This window comes from Rhinopithecus bieti, unplaced genomic scaffold (assembly GCF_001698545.2).
Source record: "Rhinopithecus bieti isolate Rb0 unplaced genomic scaffold, ASM169854v2 scaffold_21726, whole genome shotgun sequence".
NCBI lineage: Eukaryota > Metazoa > Chordata > Mammalia > Primates > Cercopithecidae > Rhinopithecus > Rhinopithecus bieti.
Window position 1 is genome coordinate 1,035,946 of NW_016811100.1, and position 26,015 is coordinate 1,061,960.

Consider the following 26,015-nt stretch of genomic DNA (forward strand, 5'->3'; position numbering starts at 1 on the left):
TTCCCAAGACAGAGTCTTGTTCTGTTGCCCAGGCTGGAGTGCAGTGGTGTGATCTCAGCTCACTGCAACCTCCACCACCTGGGTTCAAGCGATTCTCCTTCCCCAGCCTCCCGACTAGCTGGGATTACAGGCGTGTGTCACCATGCCCAGCTAAATTTGTATTTTTTGTAGAGACGGGGTTTCACCATGTTGGCCAGGCTGGTCTCGAACTCTTGACCTCGGGTGATCTGCCCGCCTCAGCGTCTCAAAGTGCTGGGATTACAGACATGAGCCACTGCGCCTGACCCACGTTTATATTTCATCATGGTTATACTGTATGTGTATGTGCATGCATGTGTATGTACTTGATGATCCTATACTTGGGTGTACCTTATGTGTTACACATAATGCCTTCATGCCTGCCACATGAAGAAGTGTGGGGACTGACATCAGTACATAGATGCACTTTAAGTCACCTTTCAGAATCAACTCCTAAATTGCAGTCAATGCTAATTATCTATTCATGGCTCATTCACTTTGTGGATTTATCTGGAAATAATTGTAATTTGGAGGTGTGGATTCTCTCCTGGTTGACCAATTTTTATCACTATCTGTTGTATGTTCAGAAGATGCAAACTTGTTTGGACTTTAGTCCCCAATCCAGACAAAAATGGAAATTGCTGCAAAATATCTCACAATAAATTCTCAGGCTGTGGTTTTTGATTCCATTAAATAAGAATCAATTTTCTTCTACCTTGTGCCCACATCACCCTAGGAGCTAAGAAGCATTTTAAAGGAGTAAGAAAATACCAACTTTTCTCTAGATACTTTCCCCGTGGGAAAATAAAATAAAATAAACAGAAGTCAGCAGTCAGCAGATACTGAAGAATTAATTGGAAGGTGGTTGGAAAGAAGCAGAATAGGCAACTATAACCAGGATGAGTCAGGAAGAAGCTGCAACTTTGTCTAGGCCGGGGAATGGGGGAAGGATCTGGAGGACTGGGTGAGAGCACACAGATGGGAGAACACAGCAGTCTGGAGATCCAGCAATAGCTGGGGTTTCAGGTGGTCTGCACCATCACTCCTTTTACCAACAGGGATAATTAGGAGTTGACTATATGTATAAATTTGGCCCACGGCCAAGTAACACTCAATCTGTTCATAAACTTCATTTTTAATGACTATTAATTCAGCCTCTTTTCTAAGCAATACATTAACATTTTATGAAGACTAAGCTGCAGTCACAAAATCAATGCCTCTTTAAGCACCATGATCACCAGCAGTGCATCCAATTTGTCATTGCTAAATTGTGTATTAGATGAAATCCTTGGTTGTATATTTTGGATTTTGTATTGCTAATTACTTTTGTTTTCTTTACAGATTTTCCTGCATGGAAACAATTTAAACAGCCTTCACCAGCTAATACATCCTGAATTTTTGCCCTCTGAGTTTGGAGGAACTCTTCCTCCTTATGACATGGGAACTTGGGCCCGGACGTTACTCGGTCCTGACTACAGCGATGAAAATGACTATACTCACACATCCTATAATGCAATGCACGTGAAGCATACATCCTCAAATCTGGAGAGAGAATGCTCACCCAAGCTGATGAAAAGGTAAGGCCTGGGTTATCAGAGTCCCCCGAGTCAGAGGTCAAGGGAATTTTTCATTTGGACCTACTGTGAATTATTAATTAAAGACCTTTATGGGCACGGAACTTGAATAAAACAAATTGCAATGCATTCTCAGCTGATTTCACTAAAACTGAAAACAAATGGGGCTTGGATGGTTCAGAAATATAGTTGTCCCAATTGTATCAAAGGAATAGTTAAAGGCTAGGACCTCATTCATGCCACAATTATAGCCCTGGTCTTTAGGGAATTTGTTAATACACACAGAATAAAATGTTGCACCTTTGAGATACACTAGATGGAAAAACAAACTGCTAGAAAGTGTTCCTATCATTCATTTATTTGGAACCATTTATTGAGCATTTACTTGGCTGCAGCACCAATTAGGGACCGGGGGCACAAATGAAAATAAGATGTCAAAAGAACAGAGAAGTATGCCTCAGGGAATCTTCCAAGTAAGACTTTTGCAGCGTTTTTGTAAAGCAGGTGACATTCAGTCTGAGCTCTGGAGAGCAGCAACCCAGGCTTGGGAAATGGCATATAGCAATCCAGCAGAGGGGACAGACTGAGGCATATAGGCATTAGAATGATGGAATAATCTGGTGCGGTATAAAGCAGTGCAAGTGTGGGAGATGGGACTGGACATGAAATAAAGCTCCAAAAACAGTTGGATCCAGGTGGTGAAGACCGTTGCATACTATAGTCAATGGAGTGCCATGAAAGAGAGATTTAAAAAAAAAAAAATGATAAGTGAGTATTTTCTCATTATAAAAATTAAAACCTGATTTTTTAAAAGAATTTATTTTATTTTTCCATAAGTTATTGGGGTACAGGTGGTATTTAGTTACATGGGTGAGTTCTTTAGTGGTGATTTGTGAGATCCTCGTGCACCCATCACCCGAGCAGTATACACTGCACCATATATGTTGTCTTTTATCCCTCACCCTCCTCCTACTTTTCCCCTCAGTCCCCAAAGTCCATTGCATTATTCTTATACCTTTGCATCCTCATAGCTTAGCTCACTTATCGGTGAGAACATACGATGTAAAACCTGACTTTTAAGACTAAAATCCCCTTCAGCCACTATTTTCAATCTCAGTCTCAATTCCATTCCCTCCCAAATGGTAACCACTGTAGAGGTGGGCCCTTATAATTCTGCTTTCCGTACATCACATGCATCTATACACACCCATAAAAAACATCTAACGTGTAATTTCTAGGGCTGCTGTAATAAAGTACTACAGACTGGGTGGTTTAAACAACAGAAATTTATTTTCTTACAGTTCTGGAGGTTGAAAGGGCAAGATCAAGGTGTTGGCAAGGCTGGTTTCTCCTGAGGCCTCTCTCCTTGGCTTGCACATGGCTGCCTTCTCCATGTGTCCTTACATGGTTTTCCTTCTGTGTGTGTCTGCCTCTGTCCTAACCTCCTTTCCTTAGAAGGACACCAGTCATATTGAATTATGACCAACCCATAGAACCTCATTTTGCCTTAATTGCTTCTTTAAAAGTCCTATGTCCAAATACAATCATATTCTGAGGTACTTCAACATATGAAATTGGAGATGAGGGAGACTTCAGCCCATAGCATATTCTTATGTAACATTTTTCCATGTCAGTATATTTAGACATATGAAGAGACTTGAAAATATTTGTGGAAAAATAAAATTAAAAGATAAAAATTCAAAATATAAACTTATATGGCTCAAGGACATCAGTTCATGTATGTGTGTATATATATTAAGTATATATACAAACACCTTATTTTTCAGCCTAAGTTCCATCAAGTTCAAGACACTTTTGTGAGTAACAATACCAACCATTTAGTTTATCCCTAAATAACTGGGGGTCCTAGGAACTTAGCCATGTCAAAGTGGTCTTTTCACATTAGATGAACAAAATGGATGCCCTTGAAATATTATTAAGATTAGAAAACAAAAAGAAGTCAGAAGGAGCCAAGTCAGGACTGAAATGTAGTTGCCTAATATTTTCCTATTGAAATTCTCATAAACTTGCCCATGTTTGATGAGAGAAATGAGCAGGAACATTGTCATGGTGCAGAAGACCTCTCTGGGAAAGATTTCCAAGGAATTTTTCAGCTAAAGCTTTGGCTAACTTTCTCAAAATACTCTCATGATAAACAGATATTGTTGTTCTTTGGCCCTTCAGAAAGTCAACAAGCAAAATGCTTGGACCAACCCAAAAAACTGTTGCCAAGACCTTTGCCCTTGACTGGCCCGTTTTTACTTTGACGAGGGCACTGCCACCTCTTGGTAACCATTGCTTTGCTTTTGCTTTGTCTTCAGGATTGCACTGGTAAAACCGTGTTTCATCTCCTATTACAATTCTTCAAAGAAATGCTTCAGAATCTTGATCCCACATGTTTACAATTTCCATTGAAAGCTCTGCTCTTGTCTGTTCCTGATTTGAGCACAATGGTTTTGGCACTCAAGTGGAAAGTTTGTTCAGCTTTAATTTTGCAATCAGAATTGTGTAAGCTGAACCAGTTGAGTTGTCTGTGGTGTTGGCTACTGTTTGTGCTGTTAGTAGTTGGTCCTTTTCATTTAGGGCATGAACAAGATACAGCTTTTCCTGGCAAATTAATGTAAAATTGACATGAATTGAGATCTGCAACTGAGGGCTTCACCATCAACTTCGTCTTGTCTCTTCTTAAAATGAGTTATTGCAAACTGCTCATTTCTTTGGAATATTGTCCCCGTTAGCTTTTTGTAAAGCATCAGTGATTTCACAATGTTTTTACCCAACCTTCACCATACATTTGATGTTTGTTCTTGCTTTAATTTTAGCAGAACTCATGTTTCTCTGATAGAGGTGCTTGTCAAACCCGATGTCTGTGATGTCCTGTCTTCTTAGTGCTTCAAACTAGATTTTGTTCAAGCATGTTGTAACAAATTAGTACAAGTTTATTTTCATACAAAAATTTTTTGAACTCCATGAATAGTTTTTTTATAGTATGCATTTTCCATGAACTTTGTGAAGACCCCTCATAGGCCATGTGTTTAATCTATTTTAGAACATGGATATACCACAGTTTAGCCATCTCCTCATTGCTTTGCATTTGGGTTTTTGTGGTTTTTCCTCTTCTAAATAAGGTTTAATAAATGTCTTTGGTATACCTCCTTCATTTTCCTAGGAAGGTTCCTCTGAGTAGATTCAGAACCCTGTAGTTGGTGGGTATGTGCCTTTAGTGTTTTAGTTCACGTTGTTTAAAGGCCCTCCAAATGACTCCAACTGATACTTCCAGTTGTGTATGAGAACCTTCTTCCCATACCCTGGAAAAATACTTGATATGATCAGACTTTAATTTTAATGATAATCCTGTGATGGGAAATACTATGTCATTTTGTTTTCATCTTTATTTCTTCAACATACATAGTTTAGCAGAGAAATGACATAAGATCTGGGTTTTATAAGTATCATGGGATTAGCAAGGAAATGGTTTGTGCATCAGAGACTAAAAGCCACTAGAAGGCTGATGTAGAGACTTAGTTGGGAAGATGAGAGCAAGAACTAATGCCAAATCAGAGGAAAGCTGGCTCTATTCTTTAGGTGTTTGGCTGTGGAAAAGGAGGAGTAACATTCATGAGGGTTGGGCTCAACTTCTTCCAAAGTCCTGTTAATGTGGATATTTTGACCTCCTCCCATGAATCTTGAATGTCCTAGAATGGCATCCAGAATGGTGAATCCTTTCCAGGCAGTTTTCAGTTTACTTTGTCCAGATCCATCAGACAAATCACTATCTATGGCAGCTATAGTCTGATGAAATGTATTTATTTATTTATTTTTTGAGGCTAGAGTCTTGCTCTATCACCCAGGCTGGAGTGCAATGGCATGATCTCAGCTCAGTGCAACCTCTGCCTCCCACGTTCAAAGAATTCTCATGCCTCAGCCTCCCGAACTGAAATGTAGTTCTTAAGTAGTAAGATGTGAAAGTCAAAATTACTCCTTGATCCATGGACTGCAGAATGGATGTTGTGTTGAGCATGGAAACCACCTTCATCTCCTTGTACATTTCCACCAGAGCTCTTGGGTAACCAGGAGCACTGTCAATAAGTGGTAATATTTTGAAAGGGATCTTTTTTTCTGAGCAGTAGGTCTCATCAGTAGACTTAAAATACTCTCTAAACCATGCTATAAACAGATATACTGTCATTCAAGCTTCATTGTTCTATTTATAATGCACAGGCAGAGTAGATCTAACATAATTCTTAAGGGCCCTAGGACGCTTAGAGTGGTAAATGAGCATTGGCTTCAACCTAAAGTCACCAGCTGCATTAGTCCCTAACAAGAGAATCAGTCCAGACTTTGAGGCTTTGAATCCAGGCTTTGACTCTCCATTCTAGCTATGAAAGTCCTAGATGGAAGAAGTCTAGTCTTCCAATAGAAGGTTGTTTTGTCATTGAAAATCTGTTGTTTAGTGTAGCCACCTTCATCAATGATCTTTCCTAGATCTTCTGGATAGCTTGCTTCAGCTTCTATATCATCACTTGCTGCTTTACTTTGCACTTTTATGTTGTGGGGACAATTTCTTTCCTTAAGCCTCATGAACCAACCTCTGCTAGCTTCCAATTTTTCTTCTATGGCTTCCTCACCTCTCTCAACCTTCATGAAATTGAAGAGAGTTAGGATCTTGCTCTGAATTAGGCTTTGGCTTAAGGAAATGTTGTGGCTGGTTTGATCATCTATTCAGACCACTAAAACTTTCTCCATATCAACAATAAGGTTTTAGCATTTGTGTGTTCACTGAAGTAGCACTTTTAATGCACCTTTGCATTCACAACTTGGTTAACTGTTTCATGCAGGAGGCCTAGCTTTCAGACTTTCTGAGCTTTCAGTGTGCCTTCCTCCCCAAGCTTAATCATGTCTAGCTTTTGGTTTAAAATGAGACATGCAACTCTTCCCTTCACTTAAGCACTTAGAAGCCATTGTAAGGTTATTAATTAACCTAGTTGCAATACTGTTTTGTCTCAAGGAATAGAGAGGCCCAAGGAGAAGGAGAGAGATGAGAGAACATTTTATCTGTGAAGCAGTCAGAACACACACACCTTTTACCAATTAAGTGTATTGTCTTATATGAGCATGTTTCATGGTACCCCCCAAACAATTACAATAGTAACATCACAGTCTTTTTTTTTTATTTATCACAGATCACTATAGCAGATATAATAATAATAAAAAAGTTTGGGCTGGGTGCAGTGGCTCAAGCCTGTGATCTTACCACTTTGGGAGACCGAGGCAGGTGAATTGTCTGAGCTCACGAGTTCAAAATCATCCTGGGCAACATAGTGAAACCCCGTCTCTACTAAAAAAAAAAAAATTAGCCAGGTGTTGTGGTGGGTGCCTATAGTCCTAGCTACTCAGGAGGCTGAAGTAGGAGAATTGCTTGAACCCGGGAGGTGGAGGTTGTAGCGATGAGTCAAGATCGCGCCACTGACTGCACCCCAGCCTAGGCAACAAAGCGAGACTCCGTCTCCAGAAAAAAAAAAAAAAAAAAAGAAAAAAATGTTTGAAACATTGTGAGAATTACCAAGATGTAATACAGAGACACAAAGTGAGTGCATGCTGTTGGAAAAATGGTGCCAATAGACTTGCTGAATGCAGCGTTACCACAAGCCTTCACAGTGTACAAAGTACAATATCTGCAAAAGGCAATAAAGTGAAGCACAGTAAAACAAAGTATGTCTATATGAGAATGAATTAATGTTGAATGAATAGTATTATCTCCAAAACCCATCCTTGGTACACTTGTCTAATTGCTTCAAAACTGATTAGTTGGCTCTCAGATAGAAAGAGCCAATTCCTCCCCGCTGCCCCTTTCTTTAACAAGGCTCTCATGGATCCTACTTACAGAATCTTACATCCTGGTAGGAAAGAGAAAATGTGCCCCAAATAACTATATTGTAGAATGTGAGACACACTGCAAAGGAGGAGCAAGAGGCTGCTACAGTGTTCCGAGGAAGCATCACTAATTTTGTCCAGGAAAACTCTCAGAGAAGCCTCCATGTGGAAGGTCTGGCTGACCCAGGGTTTGGAGGAGTATTGCATTTCAGTACATATGGAGCCAAAATTCAAGACTAGCTAGCAGGAGAAGCTAGCAAGTGTGCACACATTTCATTTTCCCCACCATGTCCACAAGGATGTCCTGCCCACTGCTGCTGCCCTTTGTGATGACTTCTTGAATGCTTGCCTGGATATTTCAGGCAGTGGCAGGATGGGCAGAGACTGGACAGGAGGGATCAACCCTGCTGTTGGCGTATATCTTCTGTCAAGCACCTCACTGATGAGGAACAGAGCAGCCAGTATTCGTTGTGTCTTTTTGATGCCTCAGAACCCACACGGATGTGGGCAAATTGGGAACAGAATTGGAAGAGACCTTACAGGTCATCTCTTCTAGTCTCTCACCTGATAGAGAGATCTGTTCTCCAGCACAGATTGTCAGCTGGCCTCAGTTTGCACCATCCGGAGACAGGCAGGCAGCTTTCTGGGCAGCGTGTTCCCTGTGGTGTTGTGTTGTTAGAAAACACCTCCTTATTCTGAGTGAGATGACATAGGTCTGCCCTCTGAACAGCACTGTAATCTCTAGTAGGTTCACATCATCTATTTTCGTCACCCCGTTACCTGCCCCCGTAGTTCCCAACATGCTTCATGTTCATTTGGAGTCAAGTGGGCTTTGTGCACTGCCCTTGGGACCAAATCACTTTTTGTAATGTGGCTTTTGGGCATAGATGGCCACTGTGTTCCAAAGCACTCTCGACCCATGCTTTCTGGTATCCATGTAGGGTAAAAGCCAAGACTCCCAGAACTCTCAGTGAATGAGTGGTTCTAATGAGCTCTTGTTTTTTTTCTTTGGATAATTGTAGCTCAACCCTTAAGTAGAAAAAAACAAAATAATGATTGGTTTAGCTGAAAATTCCTCTAAATGAATTATTTCAATATTGTTCTGCTATTTAATACAATAATGCCATGGTGGGCTTTTGAGGTGTGTGGCATTCTCTGCTCTGGTACTAAATGACCCTGAGTTTTATATTTTTAACTTTTTATTCTTGTTTTTTCTTTTTGGTGGTGTTGTTTGAGACAGAGTCTCGCTCTGTTGCCAGGCTGGAGTGCAGTGGTAAGATCTCGGCTCACTGCAACTTCTGACTCCCAGGTTCAACTGATTCTCCTGCCTCAGTCTCCCAAGTAGCTGGGACTACAGGTGTGCACTACCAAGCCCTGCTAATTTTTTTGTATTTTTAGTAGAGACAGGGTTTCACCATGTTGGCCAGGATGGTCTTGATCTCTTGACCCTCGTGATCCACCCTCCACAGCCTCCCAAAGTGCTGGCATTACAGGCGGGAGCCACCATGCCTGACCGTATTCCTGTTTCTTATTTTATTTTTCAGAAGTCCACTTCTTTGCTCCCACATCGCCAGCTGTTTTCTGTTCCTCGGAGTATATGTGTGAAGCACCACATTTTCTCCTAATTTACTCCTTGAATATGTTTTGGGCTTGGATAATAGGTAACCCAACATTAAAACTGTCCAACAAAGAATAGTAAATAAGCTTTGTATTAGTTATGATTATTTTCACTGCAAGAAAGAAGAAAACCCAAATGAACTGCTTTAAACAATGAGGAAAATGCATTATTTCACAAGAGACATTTTTAAGGCAGGTGGCTGCAGGAGTGTTATTCTAGGGGCTCAGTAGTGGCCACAAGAACCAGGTTCTCTCTACTGTGTCCAGCACAACTGGAGACTTCTCAGGCAGCGGCTGATTTCTGACTCTCACAGGTCAACCAGTCACAGGAGATCACAATGCCTAAATGAAAGGAGCTTTTGTTGGAGAAAAAGGAAGAAAGAATGGCTTAGAGTTGGAAACCAACAATCCTGCTACACACAGGTTTATCCGGGGGTGCAGGCCAGAAATTTCTGCCAGGAAATTTCTGCATGATTTTTCAGTCAGCATGTAGAGTTTGTGACCTTTAATTGTTAGGCCATATTAAGCAATTACTTTCTGGTTCTCGCCTTTATTGCTGATAAAGTAATTAAAATGGCTATAGATATTATTATTATTGTTTTATTATTTTTTTGGAGACAGATTTTTGCCCTTGTTGCCCAGGCTGGAGTGCAGTGGCACGATCTCGGCTCACTGCAACCTCCACCTCCCGGGTTCAGATGATTCTGCTGCCTCAGCCTCCTGAGTAGCTGGGATTACAGGTGCCTGCCACCACGCCCAGCTAATTTTTTGTATTTTTAGTAGAGATGGGATTTCACCATGTTGGCCAAGCTGGTCTCGAACTCCTGATCTCAGGTGATCTACCCGCCTTGGCCTCCTAAAGTGCTGGGATTACAGGTGTGAGCCACTGTGCCTGGCCTATAGATATTATTTAAAAGGCACGTGTGCACACACAGAAACACTATCTTGATGTAACTACTGGTGAAGGATGAGCCACTTTAGGAGAGGTCTTCAAATACATGTATCTGTATCTATACACACAGATATACGTGTGTGTATATATATATGTAATTTTTAAAAGATTACTGGTGATACACCTCATGTAAATTTTGTCCTGTGATTTTGATTGAGGGTAAGAAACTTGAGTCATTCCCTGGAGTTGAAGCCATCGAAATGCAGATTGATCCAAAGGTAGAGAGTTCTGGGGACAGTGTTCATTAGATACAACACGCAGAAGGAAAAGTGATGACAGGTGCCCTTGCAGCAGGTTAGAGTCACAGTTGCTCTCAGACGCGTCCTTTCATTTGTTTCGTTTATTCTTAGCCGGTCCTGACGGTGGCTATTAACAATGGACTTGATGATCTCAAGGAAACAAAGAGCATCTTTCCTGGTATTTCTTGGCAAAAAAAAAAAGGGAGGACTCTGAAAAGCCAGGCTTTGTGTTGCCTCTGAACCCATCACCATGACCAGGGAGAGGGTGCATTTGATTTCCAGGAATAAGATGTGTGTTCATTCTCGTGGCCGGGCACGGGTACAAATCCTGGACGAAACAGGATTATTATAGGAGGGACAGTGGTTTCCTAAAGAAGAGGTATGGACCATATCGAAACTGTCCCCACCATACAGGAATGGCAGGTAGTTCCTGCCATGGCCAGCAGGGGGAGAAAGTGGGGATTTTAAGCTGTCCTCTCATTGAGCTTGAATGGGTTCATCTTGGCTGTACCACAGCAGAAGCCTCTGTTTACAGGATAAACATTCTCCACAAAAAGTTTATATAAAATACATTTTATTATTCTTCTTATTATTAGGGCCTTTTGAAAGTTTAGATCTGCAGGAAGTCCTTAGATGTCATCTAGGGGTCATCAGACTTTCCACGACTAAGGACCTCTTCCATCTCCCACATGGTATGTGTGTGCAGTGAAAGATGCTGGCTACCAAAAACATTGCATTTGTTAAATAATAACAAATTCAGTGTAATCAGTGTTAATTCACAGAATTATCTTAAGATATTGAATTTTAATAAACACAAACATATTTTAGGTTTAATTTAAATTTTAGTCTCACAGAGGGTAAATGTGAAATTTCTATAAAGTTTTATGGAATATTAACAACAATGTGAAACAAACCTTTTGCTCTTTACTGCTTATGTGAAATGGCTGGGATGAAAGCCCAAGGCCCTAACTTTGAGTCTGGGGATTTTTCTGTGCTGCTTGCTTTTCCAAAAGCGTAGTGTCTTGCATGTAGCAGATGTTCCTTACATAGTTAATATTTTAGTTTAAAAAACATAAATATATGGGGCATAGATGTGTCCTTTTCACAGTGGTACTAATATTTTTTAAAGTTTTTTCTTTTTTTTTTTTTCCTCTCTCTCTCTCATTATCATAGCTAAGGAACTGAAAAGTTCTACAAGGAAAAAAGCTGCATTGCCAAACCTATCTTGTCCTAGGATTCTTTCTGAGTAGAGCAACTGTTAGCATCTCACTGCACACTTGTCTCTCAGAGACTAGAGTATAGAAAATGCTACTCCAGTGATTGAAATGGAAAGTTAGGAGCCATTTAAGTTCATGGAAACCTAACTAAGCTGAATCTTGACTGACAATTTTCATCCTCTTTGTTTCCTGGAGACCCCTCCCTGGTGTTCTCAGAATCATCTGCATTTCAACCTGGGCTCAGTCTGCTATCCCAGCCATATAAGTAAAAAGAATAAAAAAATAAAAAAGTAGCTACTATGTGCTATTTCAGCCTCATTCAGCTCATAGACTTACCAAATAAACATTTATATCTCAGCGCTGAAAGAGAAACTCACAGTCTGATGACAGTGAAGCCACAGCTTCTCGAATTCCAGAAACTACCGGGGCAGAAAAGCACATTTTAGCTTCGCTTTTCTGGCGAGTAAGCTGAATAGAGCCTGATAACTCCACCACACGAGGTGCTGCCCTCTGCCTGTGACACAGCAGCACCAGCCACCCAGGCCAGTCAGTCTGAGGAAAAGCAGAGGCAGAGTGACCTCGAAGAATCTTGCAGAGGTCTTCTAATGGGGACAGAATCCCAGGAGAGAGCAATGGCCAGCCTACCCTGGCCATGTCCACTCAACATATATTTACTGAGCATTTTCTCTGGGCTGAGATCACAGGCTCCTGTGTTTCATGGAATCAAAAGAACAGTGTCAGCAAAGCACCTCCATGCAAAAAGTGACAATATTACACCATTTGTGCAGATCACAAACATAACATTTTAGTTATTAATTCTGCAGTGACTTCCTAAATTGGCATGACATATGCCATAGAAGACCTACTTCTGATTCTTATGGCCAAATACCTTCATCCTTATGTTCTGTAAATACCCTTTCTAGATCCTGCATGGAAGAAGTGAGATGTCATAAAGACATTGTGAGCCATCTGATTTTGGGGGTGGGTGGCAGGCTGAGAATGCCCAGATTAAATTCAAATTTCTTAGCCAGAAGGAAATTTTAGGCCATGTTTTCCCCCCTTGGCCCCTGCCTGGGTGGTAAAATCAGCTTAACTGTTTTCAGCTGTCAATAGAATTAGCTGTGACCCTGGTGATCTTTGAGAATGTAGTCCTCTTTTTATAGGGTGAATTTGTGCATTTGCTGGATAACTACTAATTTCCGGCAGAGGTAATACATCATCATGAAATACCATCCATATGAAAAGAATAAGGGTGGCAGTGTGGGAACAGGAGGGCCGTTGTCTTCTGCGCAGCCAGGGCAAGGGGTCCATTTTACTGCATGGCTCGGGAACAGATGTTCCATATGGCTGTTCTGTTCAACAACACGATATAATGCATCATTTCTTAATGAATGATCCACAGTCTCCACTGTCCCCTAAATTGTCTTTGTCTGATGTCCAACTTAAATGTGATTGAACTTAGTTTTGGGGTCTCACTGCTACTCAAGCAGCTAATGCCTGAGATGTGTCATCACTTCTAGAAGCAAATAATTCTCAGGAAAGCCATAAATTCCCAGTGTTTTATGTTGGTTATTGGATACTGGAGTGTTCCACAGACACCAATAGGAATTTGTCAACATTTCTTAAAGAATGAAGAAAAAGAGCTGCATAACCTCATTATTACTTGTACATCTGGTCGAGATGGATGTCCTGCTTACATGCAGCTTTCTTTTCTGTGGCACAAATGAAAGGACCATCTCCTTACAAGCACATCCTATATAGCTGTGTAACATTGGAGTGAAAGAAAATCTATACAATGAATTTAGTCAATAAGAGAATGAATGGGGATAGTTAAAATGTTGTGTACAGGGGCATGTTTTCTCTTCTTAAAGAATGACATGAAAAATTATTAGATAAAGAGTTGTGAGCTACTGGCAAGCAAAAGAAGTAGAGTTGAATTAGAGGGAAATAAACGGACGTGAGTGAACTTCCTGGTGTAATTTCAAAAACGAACTGTTCGATTGCTCACTGTGTTATGTTCTGAAAAACATGCCTGTTTGTTGAAGCACCACGCTCAGATGTGGTTACTTGGAAAGGGAGATCTAGCCGAGGCAAGAACGACAAGGAATATTTATTTCTTGTGACATATTGCTGTTGGTAAACAAACATTCTGCCCAATTCCAATAAAGCTGTTGCTGTTTGTGCCTAACATCTAGCCAGCAATGAATCTCTCTTAGGAGCCGTAATGATCATATGAATGAAAACAAATATTTGACATAATATATGGTAGAAGTCTCTGTGCAATATTTTCTTAAAAACACTGTGCAGCTTGCATACCGTGGTTGAGTTTCTTTTTAGGTTTAGGCAAACTTTGTTGTAGATATCAGCTGAGCTGAAGATGTTCAAATGGTGGTATTAGAGTTTTATATCAAACCCATAAATGAGCGTTGTGGAGCTTCAAGCACTTCATTGGAAACTCCTTCACAGCCGCACTTAGAACGCACCTCTCAGGGTTCCTGTTGTCATGGTGATCAGCACCAGCAAGCGCCCCCTCACTGTGCTCTGCGGCTGTTCCTGTTAGGCCCCGAGGGCTCCACGTACACAGCCCAGCATCCTCATCTCTCTGGCTTGTTTCAGCCTTGTGACTTTGAGGCCATGATTACACTGGTCTTTTCCTCTCTATGTGTCTTCATTTTCCTGTCTGGTCATTTTCTTACACTCGTTATTTTATTTATGATACCTTGGGCAGGTCATGTAACCTTGCTGAGTCTCAGCTTCCTTGACTACAGAGTGGGTGTAACATGTGCAAGATCTCCCAGCTTGCTGTTAGGGTCAGAAGGCAGCAGAGTGAGAAAGTCAACTGCAGAGCACCACAGAAAAACAGCATGATGGCTATTACCTTTCTTTCCTTCCCAGCGTTGTGTAGAGGGTTTGCCATTTTGTCATGGTTTTGATTTCTTTCCAAATAAAAGTTTTCTCACTAAAAATGAAAAATCCTAACTCCCTAGCAGAGAAGCAGACAATGATTACACATGGTGACTTGAAAGGAGGGGCCTTGAGTTCCTGGTTAGAAGTCAGACTTATATTGCCTCTTTCCCTCTTCTTTGCCTTAGTATTTGCATAGGGTCAATATAAGGCTTTTGTACCCTTGGAGCCCTGCATCCAGAGCGTGGTCAGGCACTGTGGGAATGGGCCACAGAAAGCAAAACCAAGAAGAGGGAGGAATTAGCAACACAGTACCCCAGCCTCCCTTCCTCCTGGTCTGCCAAGGGGGCTTTACAGTTACAGGAGCCCTCATTCCCTACTTGTCAGTCCCCTCCCAGTCTGAGCCTGCCCCTGGCCTGGAGGACAATTACATTTTGTTGGGTCTTTATTCGTGTTGCTCCTTTTTCTCTGGCCCTCAAATCTAAATTGTTATCCCTGTGGTCTTGAGTGTAATTTTTGAAGTCATAATGATGTTTCTCCTCCACCTAACTCCCTCCAAAGCCTTCCCCTGGCCTCCCGCGAGCCCCTTCCGGGCACACACAGACCCTGTCACTCTGGTTTCCATCCACTCATTCCACATCCCAGGGCTTGTACTCGCTCCAGGACAGCACTACTCCAGCATGCTCTTCCCCTTGCTCAAGCCAGCTCCTCATTCATTGGGTGCAGTTTACACGTCCACTCCTCTCAAGGGCGCTCGTCCCCTTCCCCATGCCCATCTCTTCCCATCAGCTAGTCTCTATCACTGAATTCTGTTTCTGTCTTAATAGGGACCACGATTCTATAATTATGTATTTGTTTGTTTACCTATGTATTAAATCTCCTTTCTGTAGATCATGTGTTTTCCAAGGGTGGGAATGATGCTGTTTTATTTACCACTGTGCCTCACTTATTCCCTAGTGTATAATAGGTGCTCATGACGTAGTTTCTGGAGAGGGGAGGGAAGGAGAGAAGGTAAAAAAGACATGAGGGGAGGAGAAGGAGGGAAATAAAAAAGAGAGGGAGGAAACAACAAAGGAAAGAGAGAAGAAAGAAAGGAAAAATCATGTAACAGTAAATGCTGTGAGGAACGCTCTATTTTGTAGAGTGATGAGGAAGATATCGTCAACCATCCATAAAGGAATAAGACATGGTCTTTGTATTCAATGTTTCATTAGAGTTTGAAATTGTCTCTAAGGTTATCAATAACCAACTCCTTAGTCTCATTATTTCTCCCAGTTTTTGAATTTCCATTAACAATTAACATTTAAAATACTTTTTGAAAATTTTACTCATTCATTCAATAATCATTGAGTATACATTATACACAAGTAGGATAGAGGGCAGTTAAGATAACAGAATCTGTAATCCGATTTTATGCATTCAAATTAATAGCTGTGTGACCTGAGTAGCTACCTCTCTGTGACCTACTTTTCCTCTCTATAAAGGAGATAATAATAGATCTACCTTATTATTGTGCTGTGAGGATTAAAGGAAGTCAGTGCAGGTGTTATCTGCTGAAGATAGAGTGGTTAACCCGGCAGACACTGCCCCTGCAGTGTCTCTGAGTCTGTGGTCTATGAAGGTGGACAGATTTTAAACACATTACCCATACAAACAGCTGTTTCATGGTCACCATAAATGCTTTGAAAAGTTAGAGTGTACCATGAGGGTATAGGTGTGTAAGGAGGATCTTAACCTAGTCTTGGGTGGGATTCTGGAAACTCTTTCCTGAGGAAGTCACACATAAGCTGAAAACTGGAATGTGAGAAAAGTACCCCAAGCAAAAAGGGAGGTGTGGGAGTGGGATTGGGAGCAAACACTCTGCATTTGGAAGAGCGAGTGTCAGGAACTACTGTGTTTTACCAATTAATTATAAGATGCATTTTCCATCACGTTAAAAATCCCCGAAATTAGGACATATCCTACAATTGATGACATCTGAAATTCATGGAATTAAAAAAAAAAAAAAAAAAGACCAGAAATGTTGGAGAGCAGAAAGCAAGGGGGAAAATGACTGGAGCAATGCACAGGCACCCACTGTGCAGAGCTGCACAGGGCAGATATCAATATTGGACTTTGTCCTACAAGCATTGGACAGTTTCGGAAAGGTTTTTGCCCATAAGTGCAATGAATAGATATGTTTATTAAAATTTTCACTCTGTCATGAGGAGAACAAATTGGAGGTGGAAAGAATAGTAAAAGAAGGCTGTATGAGGCTACTGTAATGGTGCATGTAGGAGATCATCGTAGCTTGGAATGGGGTGCTGAGCGTGGAGGTGCAGAGAAGAAGATGGACTCAAAAATATTTAATGAATAGAATAAACAAGGCCTGATGATCAAGTGGATATTGGGATGAAGGTAAGATGCTTCAGGAATGACCAGAAGTCTTCTGCATATGTAAAAGTTGCGATGCTGCTGGATGGAAAGCAGTCCCATTTCCCAAGATAAGGAACTCTGGAAGAGGTGCTGACTGGGGAGATGATTGTGAATTCAGTGTTGGACATGATTGGTGAGAGGGCTTGTGTGGTATCTGGCTAGAGTAGTCAGTAGGCTGTTGGATACCTGGTTCCAAAGCTCAGGAGAAAATTCTGGAATGGGCATATAAATCAGGAACTCAAAGGTATAAAGAAGCAAATGCAAGCCATGGGAATGGAGGAGAACTCTCAGAGAGAGCTTGTAGAAAGAAAAGATGAATGAGTGCCTAGGTTTGAGCTGAGAGGAAGTTCAGTATTTGAATGTCATACAGCACAAGACACCAAGGAACGTGGAGAATGGTAGGAAGTAAATTAGATGTGGTGTTGCAGAAGCCAAAGGAATAGAGTGAAGATTTCAGGAAAGGTGGAGTAATCCACCCTATTTACTACTTCTGAAAAGCCAAGTAAGGTGAAGATTTAAAGGTATCCATTGGACATAATGACTTGAAAGACATAGGAAGTCTTCACAAGAGCTGTGGTGGAGTCACATGGGTGGTTATGAAGATGCAGCGGGCTCAGAAGTAGGTAGGAGGTGAGCAGAGGGAAGGAGACTATAAGCATTTATTTTGTGAGGTTTGGCTGTGAAGATAGGGAAGATATTTGTATCTGCAGAGGCATGTGAGGATCCAGAAGCCTTTTTTGTTGTTTTTCTATTTTCTTCTCTTTTCTGACTTTGTCTTCCTCTTCATCTTCTTCTTTTATTGAAAATGGGAACACGTTTTCAATGCTAATAGCAAAGATCCAGTAAAGAGGGAGAATTGGAAGGTGTAGGAGAGGGAACAATTGGTAACACCAAGCAGGTGAGATAGGTTAGGACCCCGAGCCTGAGTGGAGGAAGCTGTTGCTTTTCTAAGAGCAAGAAGTTCTCTTTATAGTAATCAGGCACCTGTGCCTGTGGTACCCCAAAGCTGAGAAGTTCCCACGGGTTCTATTTTCCCAGTGAAGCAGGGCAAGTCTTAAGAGTGAGATTAGACTAGGGTACAGAAGAGTTTTTAGGTGAGATGATACAGACGTGCATGGGCTTGAAATTGCATTGAGGGAAACATCGAATGGGAATGCTGTTTTAAGGGTTGGTAAGAGGGGTAATAATGAGTTTACAGTGACCTCTGTATTGTTGGGTAGTGTGATCTGTATTTCTCAGCTGCTCTGTAGCTGACATGGGAGAGGAATATTGTTGGAGTCATCCAGAGCTGGGATTTGATTAAAGGAGCTCAGTGTATGCCCAAGAGAAAGACTGAAGTGCCTGATCATGCATTCTCAGTTTAGAAGAAAGGAAAGGAAGCTAGGATGGGCTTCACACATAAGGGGACATTGGTGTTGTTGACTTGTGAAGGCTGAGTAAGGAGGTAGACACATTACCAGTTACTGACTAACATGAGCTAATGGAAAATGTGCAGCAGTCCATCCCCCAAGCCCTAGCTCTGAAATTTGGTGTATAAAAAATAAAACAAATGGGGGAGCAATGCCTCCAATGGGGTCAGCGGGAATGGGAACAAGAACACAGACAGGGAGCTCAGCTTCGGAAAGAGGTACCTCAATGGGACAGGTAGCATGTTTGCTTTTTGCTTAGTTTTTTTCTCATGCCTTGCTCAGAGGCAGGCCGAAAATAAATGTCCAGTACATATTCCATGAATGAAGAATAAATGAAGGAATTAATGAGCAAAAAGGGACAATGCTGGTAGAACTATTCTCACAAGAACTCATCTAGTTAGTCTTTGGTGTTTTATTAAAATCATAGTTCAGACTACTGACCTGGATGTATTACTATAAAATCTAACTTTTATGTTATTTTGAAATTAACTTTTAATTTGAACTAACATAAAACAATGATTCAAACTGAATCTCAATAATCCTTCATGTACCTTAAACTGTAGATAGAATACATCTTTGTGCTTGAATAAGGAATTGTAGTGTTGAAAATGGAGGAGCTGAGGAGGTCACTGTGGAGCAATAGTAGAAAGGAAGTGTTGAATCCTTGCTCCAGGTGAAAGAATGAGGAGGAATAACTGGTCCCGCTACAGGTGCATCATATTGCTAGTGACTTTTCTTGCTGGAGGTGCATCCTCACTAAAGTATCATGACCCCTTTCCCTGCCACCCTCATTCACTTGCACTTACCCTTTCCAAAATTTCCCATTTGCCTATTTGTTCGTTGTCTCTATCAGCCCCCACCAACTGTGTGTGCTGAGGCTTATCTGATTAGTGCAGTCCTGTGACCCAGCACCTAAACTAATGCCTGGCACTGATAAGGGATTGAGAAATATTTGTTGATTTGATTAAGATACTATTCCAATTCACTTGGGGTGTTTCCTACCTGTGTGTGAGCTGTTGCTAGCTCTAGAGCAAAGCTTTGAAACTTTTAATGAGCATACAAAGCAGTGAGATCTTGTTAAAATGCAGATTCTGATTTAGTAGGTCTGGGCTGGGTCTGAGAATCTGCATTTCTAACCAGCCCCCAGGCTCTGCCCGTGCTATGAGCCCAGGGACCACAGTTTGAGTGCCAAGACCCTAGAGTGTAGTCGTTTCTCACATGTCAGACTGCAATACGGATGTTCCCTGGACTTGTTCTGAGGGTTCTTGAAAACAGCCTTTCAAGTTTTGAGAACTTAAATAAAAAATACAGATTTAAAAATACATTTAAACTAGATAAGAATAGATAGGTTATTATCCCCATTTTATAGATGAAGTGGCTGAGGCATAGAGCAGTTAAATGACTTACTTCAGATCATAGAGCTAGTAGGAGGCAAACTATTTTAAATTCAGTTCTTTTTACTCTAAGTAAAATACTGTCTCCAACATCGTGTTCTCACACTATTTGTGTATTCACTCATTCATTCTTCAGTAGTTTGTAGAGTACCTTTTGGGGGGACTTACTTTTGCTTTAACTACTGTTTTGGATGTATGTTCTCATTCCTGCCAGCCCAAATTCCATCCTGTCTTTAAGACAGTTGAAAAGCAAATTCCTCCATCACAATTTTCGTGCACTGCACTGTTCCCCAAATCCCATCCCTAGTGGGGAGGATGCAGATATACAAGAAGAAAATTTATATTTAGGCTAATCTGGTAATGCCAAAGAAGATTCACTAATAAACTGTCATTTGACTCAAAAAACATAAGTATGAAACTTGTTTTTACCAGTAACACTAGCCATCCTTTTCAAACTCATCCTGCAGAGGGAGTGAGTCATCAACATTTCGTCAGCCATTAACAGCTTCTGGCATTTCTCTATCTGCTTCAGAACACCATATTTTGTTCTACCAAAGTAACTGCACTGAGCATGTGCACCCAATTTCAGAGGGAGTGTGATAATTAGGGATGCTGTGAAACTGACTGGCAGCTCTTTGTGCCAGTCTAATTCTAATGGAAGATGACTGTTCAAAGCAGGTGGTGCAAGCACCTGTAGTCATTTTCTGTGTTGCTATTTTATGATTGGCAGTAGAAAAAAACCTTCCAGAAATATCCACATGATTGAAATGCATGGATTTAACACTCCTTCTGACCATCTCAGAACACTTGAACCCACACCAAAAATGTATGTAGTAGTGCATTCCACTCCTCAAAAGTCAATAAACCTCTACACATTGAATTTTGAACCTCTAAGGCTTCTATACATCTCATGCTGATACCTGGGGTTCCTATGAAGGATTTGGGCACAACACACACTAGTTATGACCTTGAATGCTCTCACACTTCAAGCTATGATGGTGACTCTGTTTAATGGAATTTTCTTGGGGAATTGCTCAGTAAAATTAAGAGTAACTTTATAATGTAAATAATCCACTACTCCATATCTATTTTCTCAGTCTTTTGTCTTTTCCTTGATTTTCTTCAAGTGGGTAAATATGGCTATCTCTGTTACCAGATATGGCAGAGTATCAGTAGTTTATGCTCAGAAATATGATACCCAAGGAAGTGTTATAAAATGATAAACACTTCTGATTTAAATAAATTCTCCTTCCAAGAGCTCCAAGCACTTTATTGTATCTTTTACCTTTCATGGCCCTGTGGAGAATATGGCAATCATTTATCCTTATTTTACAGAAGAAAAACTGAGACGAGTCAGCTAACATGGCAGGAATGCATAGTTTCATAAACAGCAATAAGCCCTTTTGTAGGTAAATTAAGCAGAGTGTCCAGCTGCGGCTGCCAGTTTCCGTAGTGGCCTTCCCTGGCTCCCTTTTCCCATTCCTTCCTCCCTATCTCCAAGTTCTGGGACGGGTGTGTCTTCTGGCATCTGAACTCTGTTCTCAGTTAAGTCTAATCCACTCCCTTTCTCGAGTCTCATTTACGTTCAGTATTGATGGATTGCAGTTCTTCATAGATGCTGTCAGATATTTGGGTGAATGCAGTACATTTAGAAGACAGGATCTTGAAGTATTATTAAATAATACCCTGCTGATGATTAGAGATAAAGTATGATTCTATAACCTACGCATTATTTTTTCTCAATGATGATCTATTTTTTTAATTTCATTTGCTGTGCCTAAAACAAACTTTTTATAAATTAACAGCTGATTAATATAAACTATTGGATTCATTAACATCAATGAGAAAAATGGTTCTATGAGAACTTCAGTATTAACATTTACTAATATGAATATACATGTTCATGTCCTTTGGTTTCTTACCAAGTTGTAGGTATTTTTTGTATAGTGTAGCGCAAGAGCTAGTGCTTAAGAATGGGGACTGTAGAATCAGATCTGGGTTCCCGTTCTAGCTCCACAACTTACTGTGGAAACTTGCACATATTCATTACCTTATTGGAGGCTCAGTTTCCTGATCTGCAAAATGGAATTAATAATACCTAGCTCAGATTATTGTGAATATTTATTTATTTATTGTATTTGTTTTTATTTTTTACTTTGCAACCATGACAGATGAAGATTATTGTGAAGATTAAACAAAGATAATGCAGACTAAATACTTAGTGCAGAACCTGGCATGTAGTAAGTGTTCAACAAATGGTTGTGGTTGTTGATGATGATGATGAAGAACTGCTGTGGAGATATGAAACACTCCTGTAGATATTTCTTAAAATATTCAAATAAAGTGTATATTGAAATCTTCTTTTCCAAAATGGTATTAAACTGATTTCAGGTGTGTCAAGCAAGAGTTACTGAGTGCTGCTTAGAATTGTGGTACACATCTGGGATACCCTTGGTCATTACAGTTCAGACTTAAAAGAGCTTAGTGGGAGCTACTCTCTGCAGCAGGAAATTGCAACCTGAGGGCAGACTACTTGTAGCAATACAATACTTTAAAGAAACTAAAACATTTTTAACAAGGACACAGGCAAATAGCCATTAAGTAGCACCTGGCAGCTCTCAATTTAACATTTAGAAATTTATGGAAGTCGGGCTGGGCCCAGTGGCTCACACCTGTAATCCCAGCACTTTGGGAGGCCAAAGTGGGTGGATCACTTGAGATCGGGAGTTCAAGACTAGCCTGGCTAACATGGTGAAACCCATCTCTACTAAAAATAAAAAATTAGCCGGATGTGGTGATGTGCTCCTGTAGTCCCAGCCACTCAGGTGGCTGAGGCAGGAGAATGCTTTGATGCTTTGAACCTGAGAGGCAGAGGTTGCAGTGAGCCAAGATTGTGCCATTGCACTCCAGCCTGGGCAACAAGAGCAAAACTCTGGCAAATAAAAAAAAAAAAAAAAAAAAAAAGAAAGAAATGTACGGAAGTAAAAAAACATTTATAAAAGGTAAATCGGGCCTGGCTCTGTAGCTCACACCTGTAATCTCAGCACTTTGGGAGGCTGAGGCAGGTGGATCACCAGGTCAAGAGATTGAGACCATCCTGACTAACCTGGTGAAGCCCCATCTCTACTAAAAATATGAAAAATTAGCTGGGCATGGTGGCACATGCCTGTAGTCCCAGCTACTCGGGAAGCTGAGGCAGTAGAACTGCTTGAACTTGGGTGGTGGAGATTGCAGTGAGCTGAGATCACGCCACTGCACTCCAGCCTGGGTGGCAGAGCAAGACTCCATCTCAAAAAAAAAAGAAAAAAAGTAGGTAAATCAGCTGGGCGCAGTGGCTCATGCCTGTAATCCTAGCACTTTGGGAGGCTGAGGTGGGCAGATCACTTGAGGTCGGGAGTTCAGGACCAGCCTGGCCAACATGGTGAAACCCTGTCTCTACTAAGAATACAAAACTAGCCAGGCATGGTGGCGCTCGCCTGTAATCCCAGCTACTCTCCTTGAGACTGAGACAGGAGAATCACTTGAACCTGGAAGGCAGAGGTTGCAGTGAGCCAAGATTGCACCACTGCACTCCAGCCTGGGTGACAGAGCCAGACTCCATCTCAAAGAAAAAAAAAAAAAAAAGGAAATAATTTTGACTCATGAAACCTAAATGTATTGGGCACATCCTAACTTTAAGAAAGGCCAAACTTCTGTAATTTTTAGACTTTCTAGGCTTTTCTAGAAGGAAGTTAAAGCAAATGTTGAGGTAGAGAAGTACTTAGACTATTTGAACAAATTAACATAACGTGTGAATTGTAGAATTTTGAAAAATAAAATCTAATTATTTTCAAGAACAATTGGTGATTGTAGTCCAGTCTGGTAGTATTCACAGAAACTTGTGGCTACAAATGTGATCTTGTTGAAGATCATTGTTTTATGTGGGATCAGTGTAGCTGTGTGAGCTGCTTCATAGTGGCACAGCAAGTTAGTGACATGAGTGACAAGAAGAGGTGCCCAAACCATAGCCCAGTGCTCTCAGTTTATCTACCTCTCAGAGGGCCCTTATCATGAGCAGCCACAATCATCTGCAGTCATAAAATTCATGTTAATTTTGCTATAACATCTTCAAAAAGGGCTGATTTTTTCAAGTGGTTTATATATTTCCTGAAGATTTTTAAATAAGAGATGCATAATTTATTGAGAGATTAAATTCGAACTTTCTTTATATTGCACTACACGTTGCAATAGCAATTTCTCTGGATGCTGTAACCTCACAGAAGAGGGAAACTAATATTAAAGGGCTAAGAATGCTAACTGTTCTTCAGGTGTCCTTAAAACTAGGTGGCGTTAACCTGATCAAAAAAGCAGGAGAAATTATATTTTGGCTAAACAAAATAGCAAGAACGCATGCAAATGGAAAAAGCACAGACAACTGTTACTTTCTCGAGTTTCATTCATATTATTTATTTATTTTGAGCTACAATTACAAGTACAATTTCACCTTTATCTAAATGATAACAGATGAATGGAGTCTAACCTAAAGTTTCTTTCCAGTTAGAATTTTAACAACAACAGTAATGCTAAGAACATGGCTCTCCTGTCACGGGGACAGGAGGGGCGCTTTGTGAGTGTCAGTTTGAGAACTAAATGAGTTAATACATGGAAAGGGTGTAGAACAGCGAGTGCTCGTGATGACAGACACTGATGTTGTCACCGAAACTCTTTAACATGAGTATAGATTTCTAAATAAGGATTACTAGATTATTCTAGGTTCAGTCACAAGCATAATGGAGTAAATGAGGCTCTAGACCAATGCTATCGCATGGAAAAATGTGAGTCACATATGTAATTTTGAGTTGTCTAATAGACATGTTACAAAAATACAGAGAAGCAGGTGAAATTAATTTTAATGTTTTCTTTAACCTAATGTATCCAAAATATTATAATTTCACTGTGTGATTTAAATAAATGAGATAGTTTACCTTTTTTTGGTACTAAGTCATTAAAATTTGGTGTGTACATTACCTTTTACAGTCCATCTCCATTCAACCTGGCCCAAGTTCAAGTCCTCAGTAGCCTCTTGTGGTCAGGGCTCTGTATTGGACAGTGCAGCTTTTCATGAAACCCACCCGTTTCCATCCTTTCTGAAGGTGCACATTTTTTTGGGGGAGGGGGTCTTTCTTCTTTTTTACAAGATGGGCAGACAATGTCCAAGCCCACCACATTTTGGTAGAAATACTTGATACATGAGTTAAAGTACATGTAGGCGAGTGCTGGGAATTGAATGTTTGGCTCACTCTAAAAATAGTTTGCTTCAAAAGTTATAGAACATTTATTTTTTTGGACTGTTTTCTTATATTTCCAGTTCAGTAAATTGTGGTAAATTGTATTGTCAAAGCAGAGAGAGGTTTATTTGTTATTTTGTTTACTTTGATAGGGAAAAGGTTTGCTGCTTAGGCTTCTCTTAAAAAAATTATTTATCAGATTCAGTAAACATTAATTGTTCCCATTGAGCACAATCATTTTGCCTGCTAGGATGATTCTGATTATGAAGAGTTTGGTAGCTGAACAGAAGAATACATATCCTACAAATATTCCTTAAGTCTCCTTATCAAGGTTACTATTGAATGCATTATAGTAGAAAGAAATCTCATGGCTTTACACAGTTGAAAACAACCATAACTATATTGCGCTGAAGCCACAGAAATAATTGTTAGGCCGATGGAAATTTCTGTGTTACTTCTAAAAACTTAAAGATATTAAGTAAGGTAATAAGGTTAGCTTTTATGTGGAATTATTTTATCAATTATTTTGATTTTTTAAAATACTAGACTTCATCCATTTTGAAATGTTAGTTTTTCATGTATTATCACATCACATAATGTGTCAGTACACACAATTCTCTCTTGTAAGTTTTTTAGTGGGGCCATGGCAATTTTGAGTTCAATTCATGCTTTGTGGCTAAATTCGTAAATGAATATCAATCAATATTCCTGGACCTTAATTTTCTTATCTGCAAATAGGGAAGAATAATAAGAGCTAAAAAGAACAAACGTGTATACCCAGCTGACACTGAGCTAAACGCTTTCCACACCTTAATTTATCTAATCCTCATCATCCCCGGCACCCATGATGTGGCCACTATCCTATCTTCATTTTACACACGAGGAGGCCGAATTCACCCAAGATCACAAAGCAAGCGATGGAGCCATCATTCTTCAAGCCCACGCTGGAGCTTCTCTGGGGAATTTCTTTGATACTTAAAGTTATTTGGGGGAAAAAAACTGAGCAGAATTACTTAGAATTATTTGAAGATACCTTTTTAAAAACTTATTTATTCCTATTTAGAAGTCTTTACATAGGCTCACTAAGATATTAGGCAATTCTGTGTTATTCCATAAAACCAAGTTTGTTGTTGAC

At 40.4% G+C, this 26,015-nt stretch overlaps 1 protein-coding gene across 3 annotated transcripts in view; it reads left to right on the top strand.

The window, feature by feature from the left end:
* The window catches only part of CLVS1 (clavesin 1), a 217,963-nt gene that overhangs the window by 185,954 nt on the left and 5,994 nt on the right, over window positions 1–26,015 (top strand). For all 3 annotated transcript variants that reach the window (XM_017893483.1, XM_017893484.1, XM_017893486.1), the window contains one exon: window positions 1,360–1,595. In XM_017893483.1, the coding sequence (XP_017748972.1) occupies window positions 1,360–1,595 (236 nt within the window). The remainder of the gene's footprint in view (window positions 1–1,359; window positions 1,596–26,015) is intronic.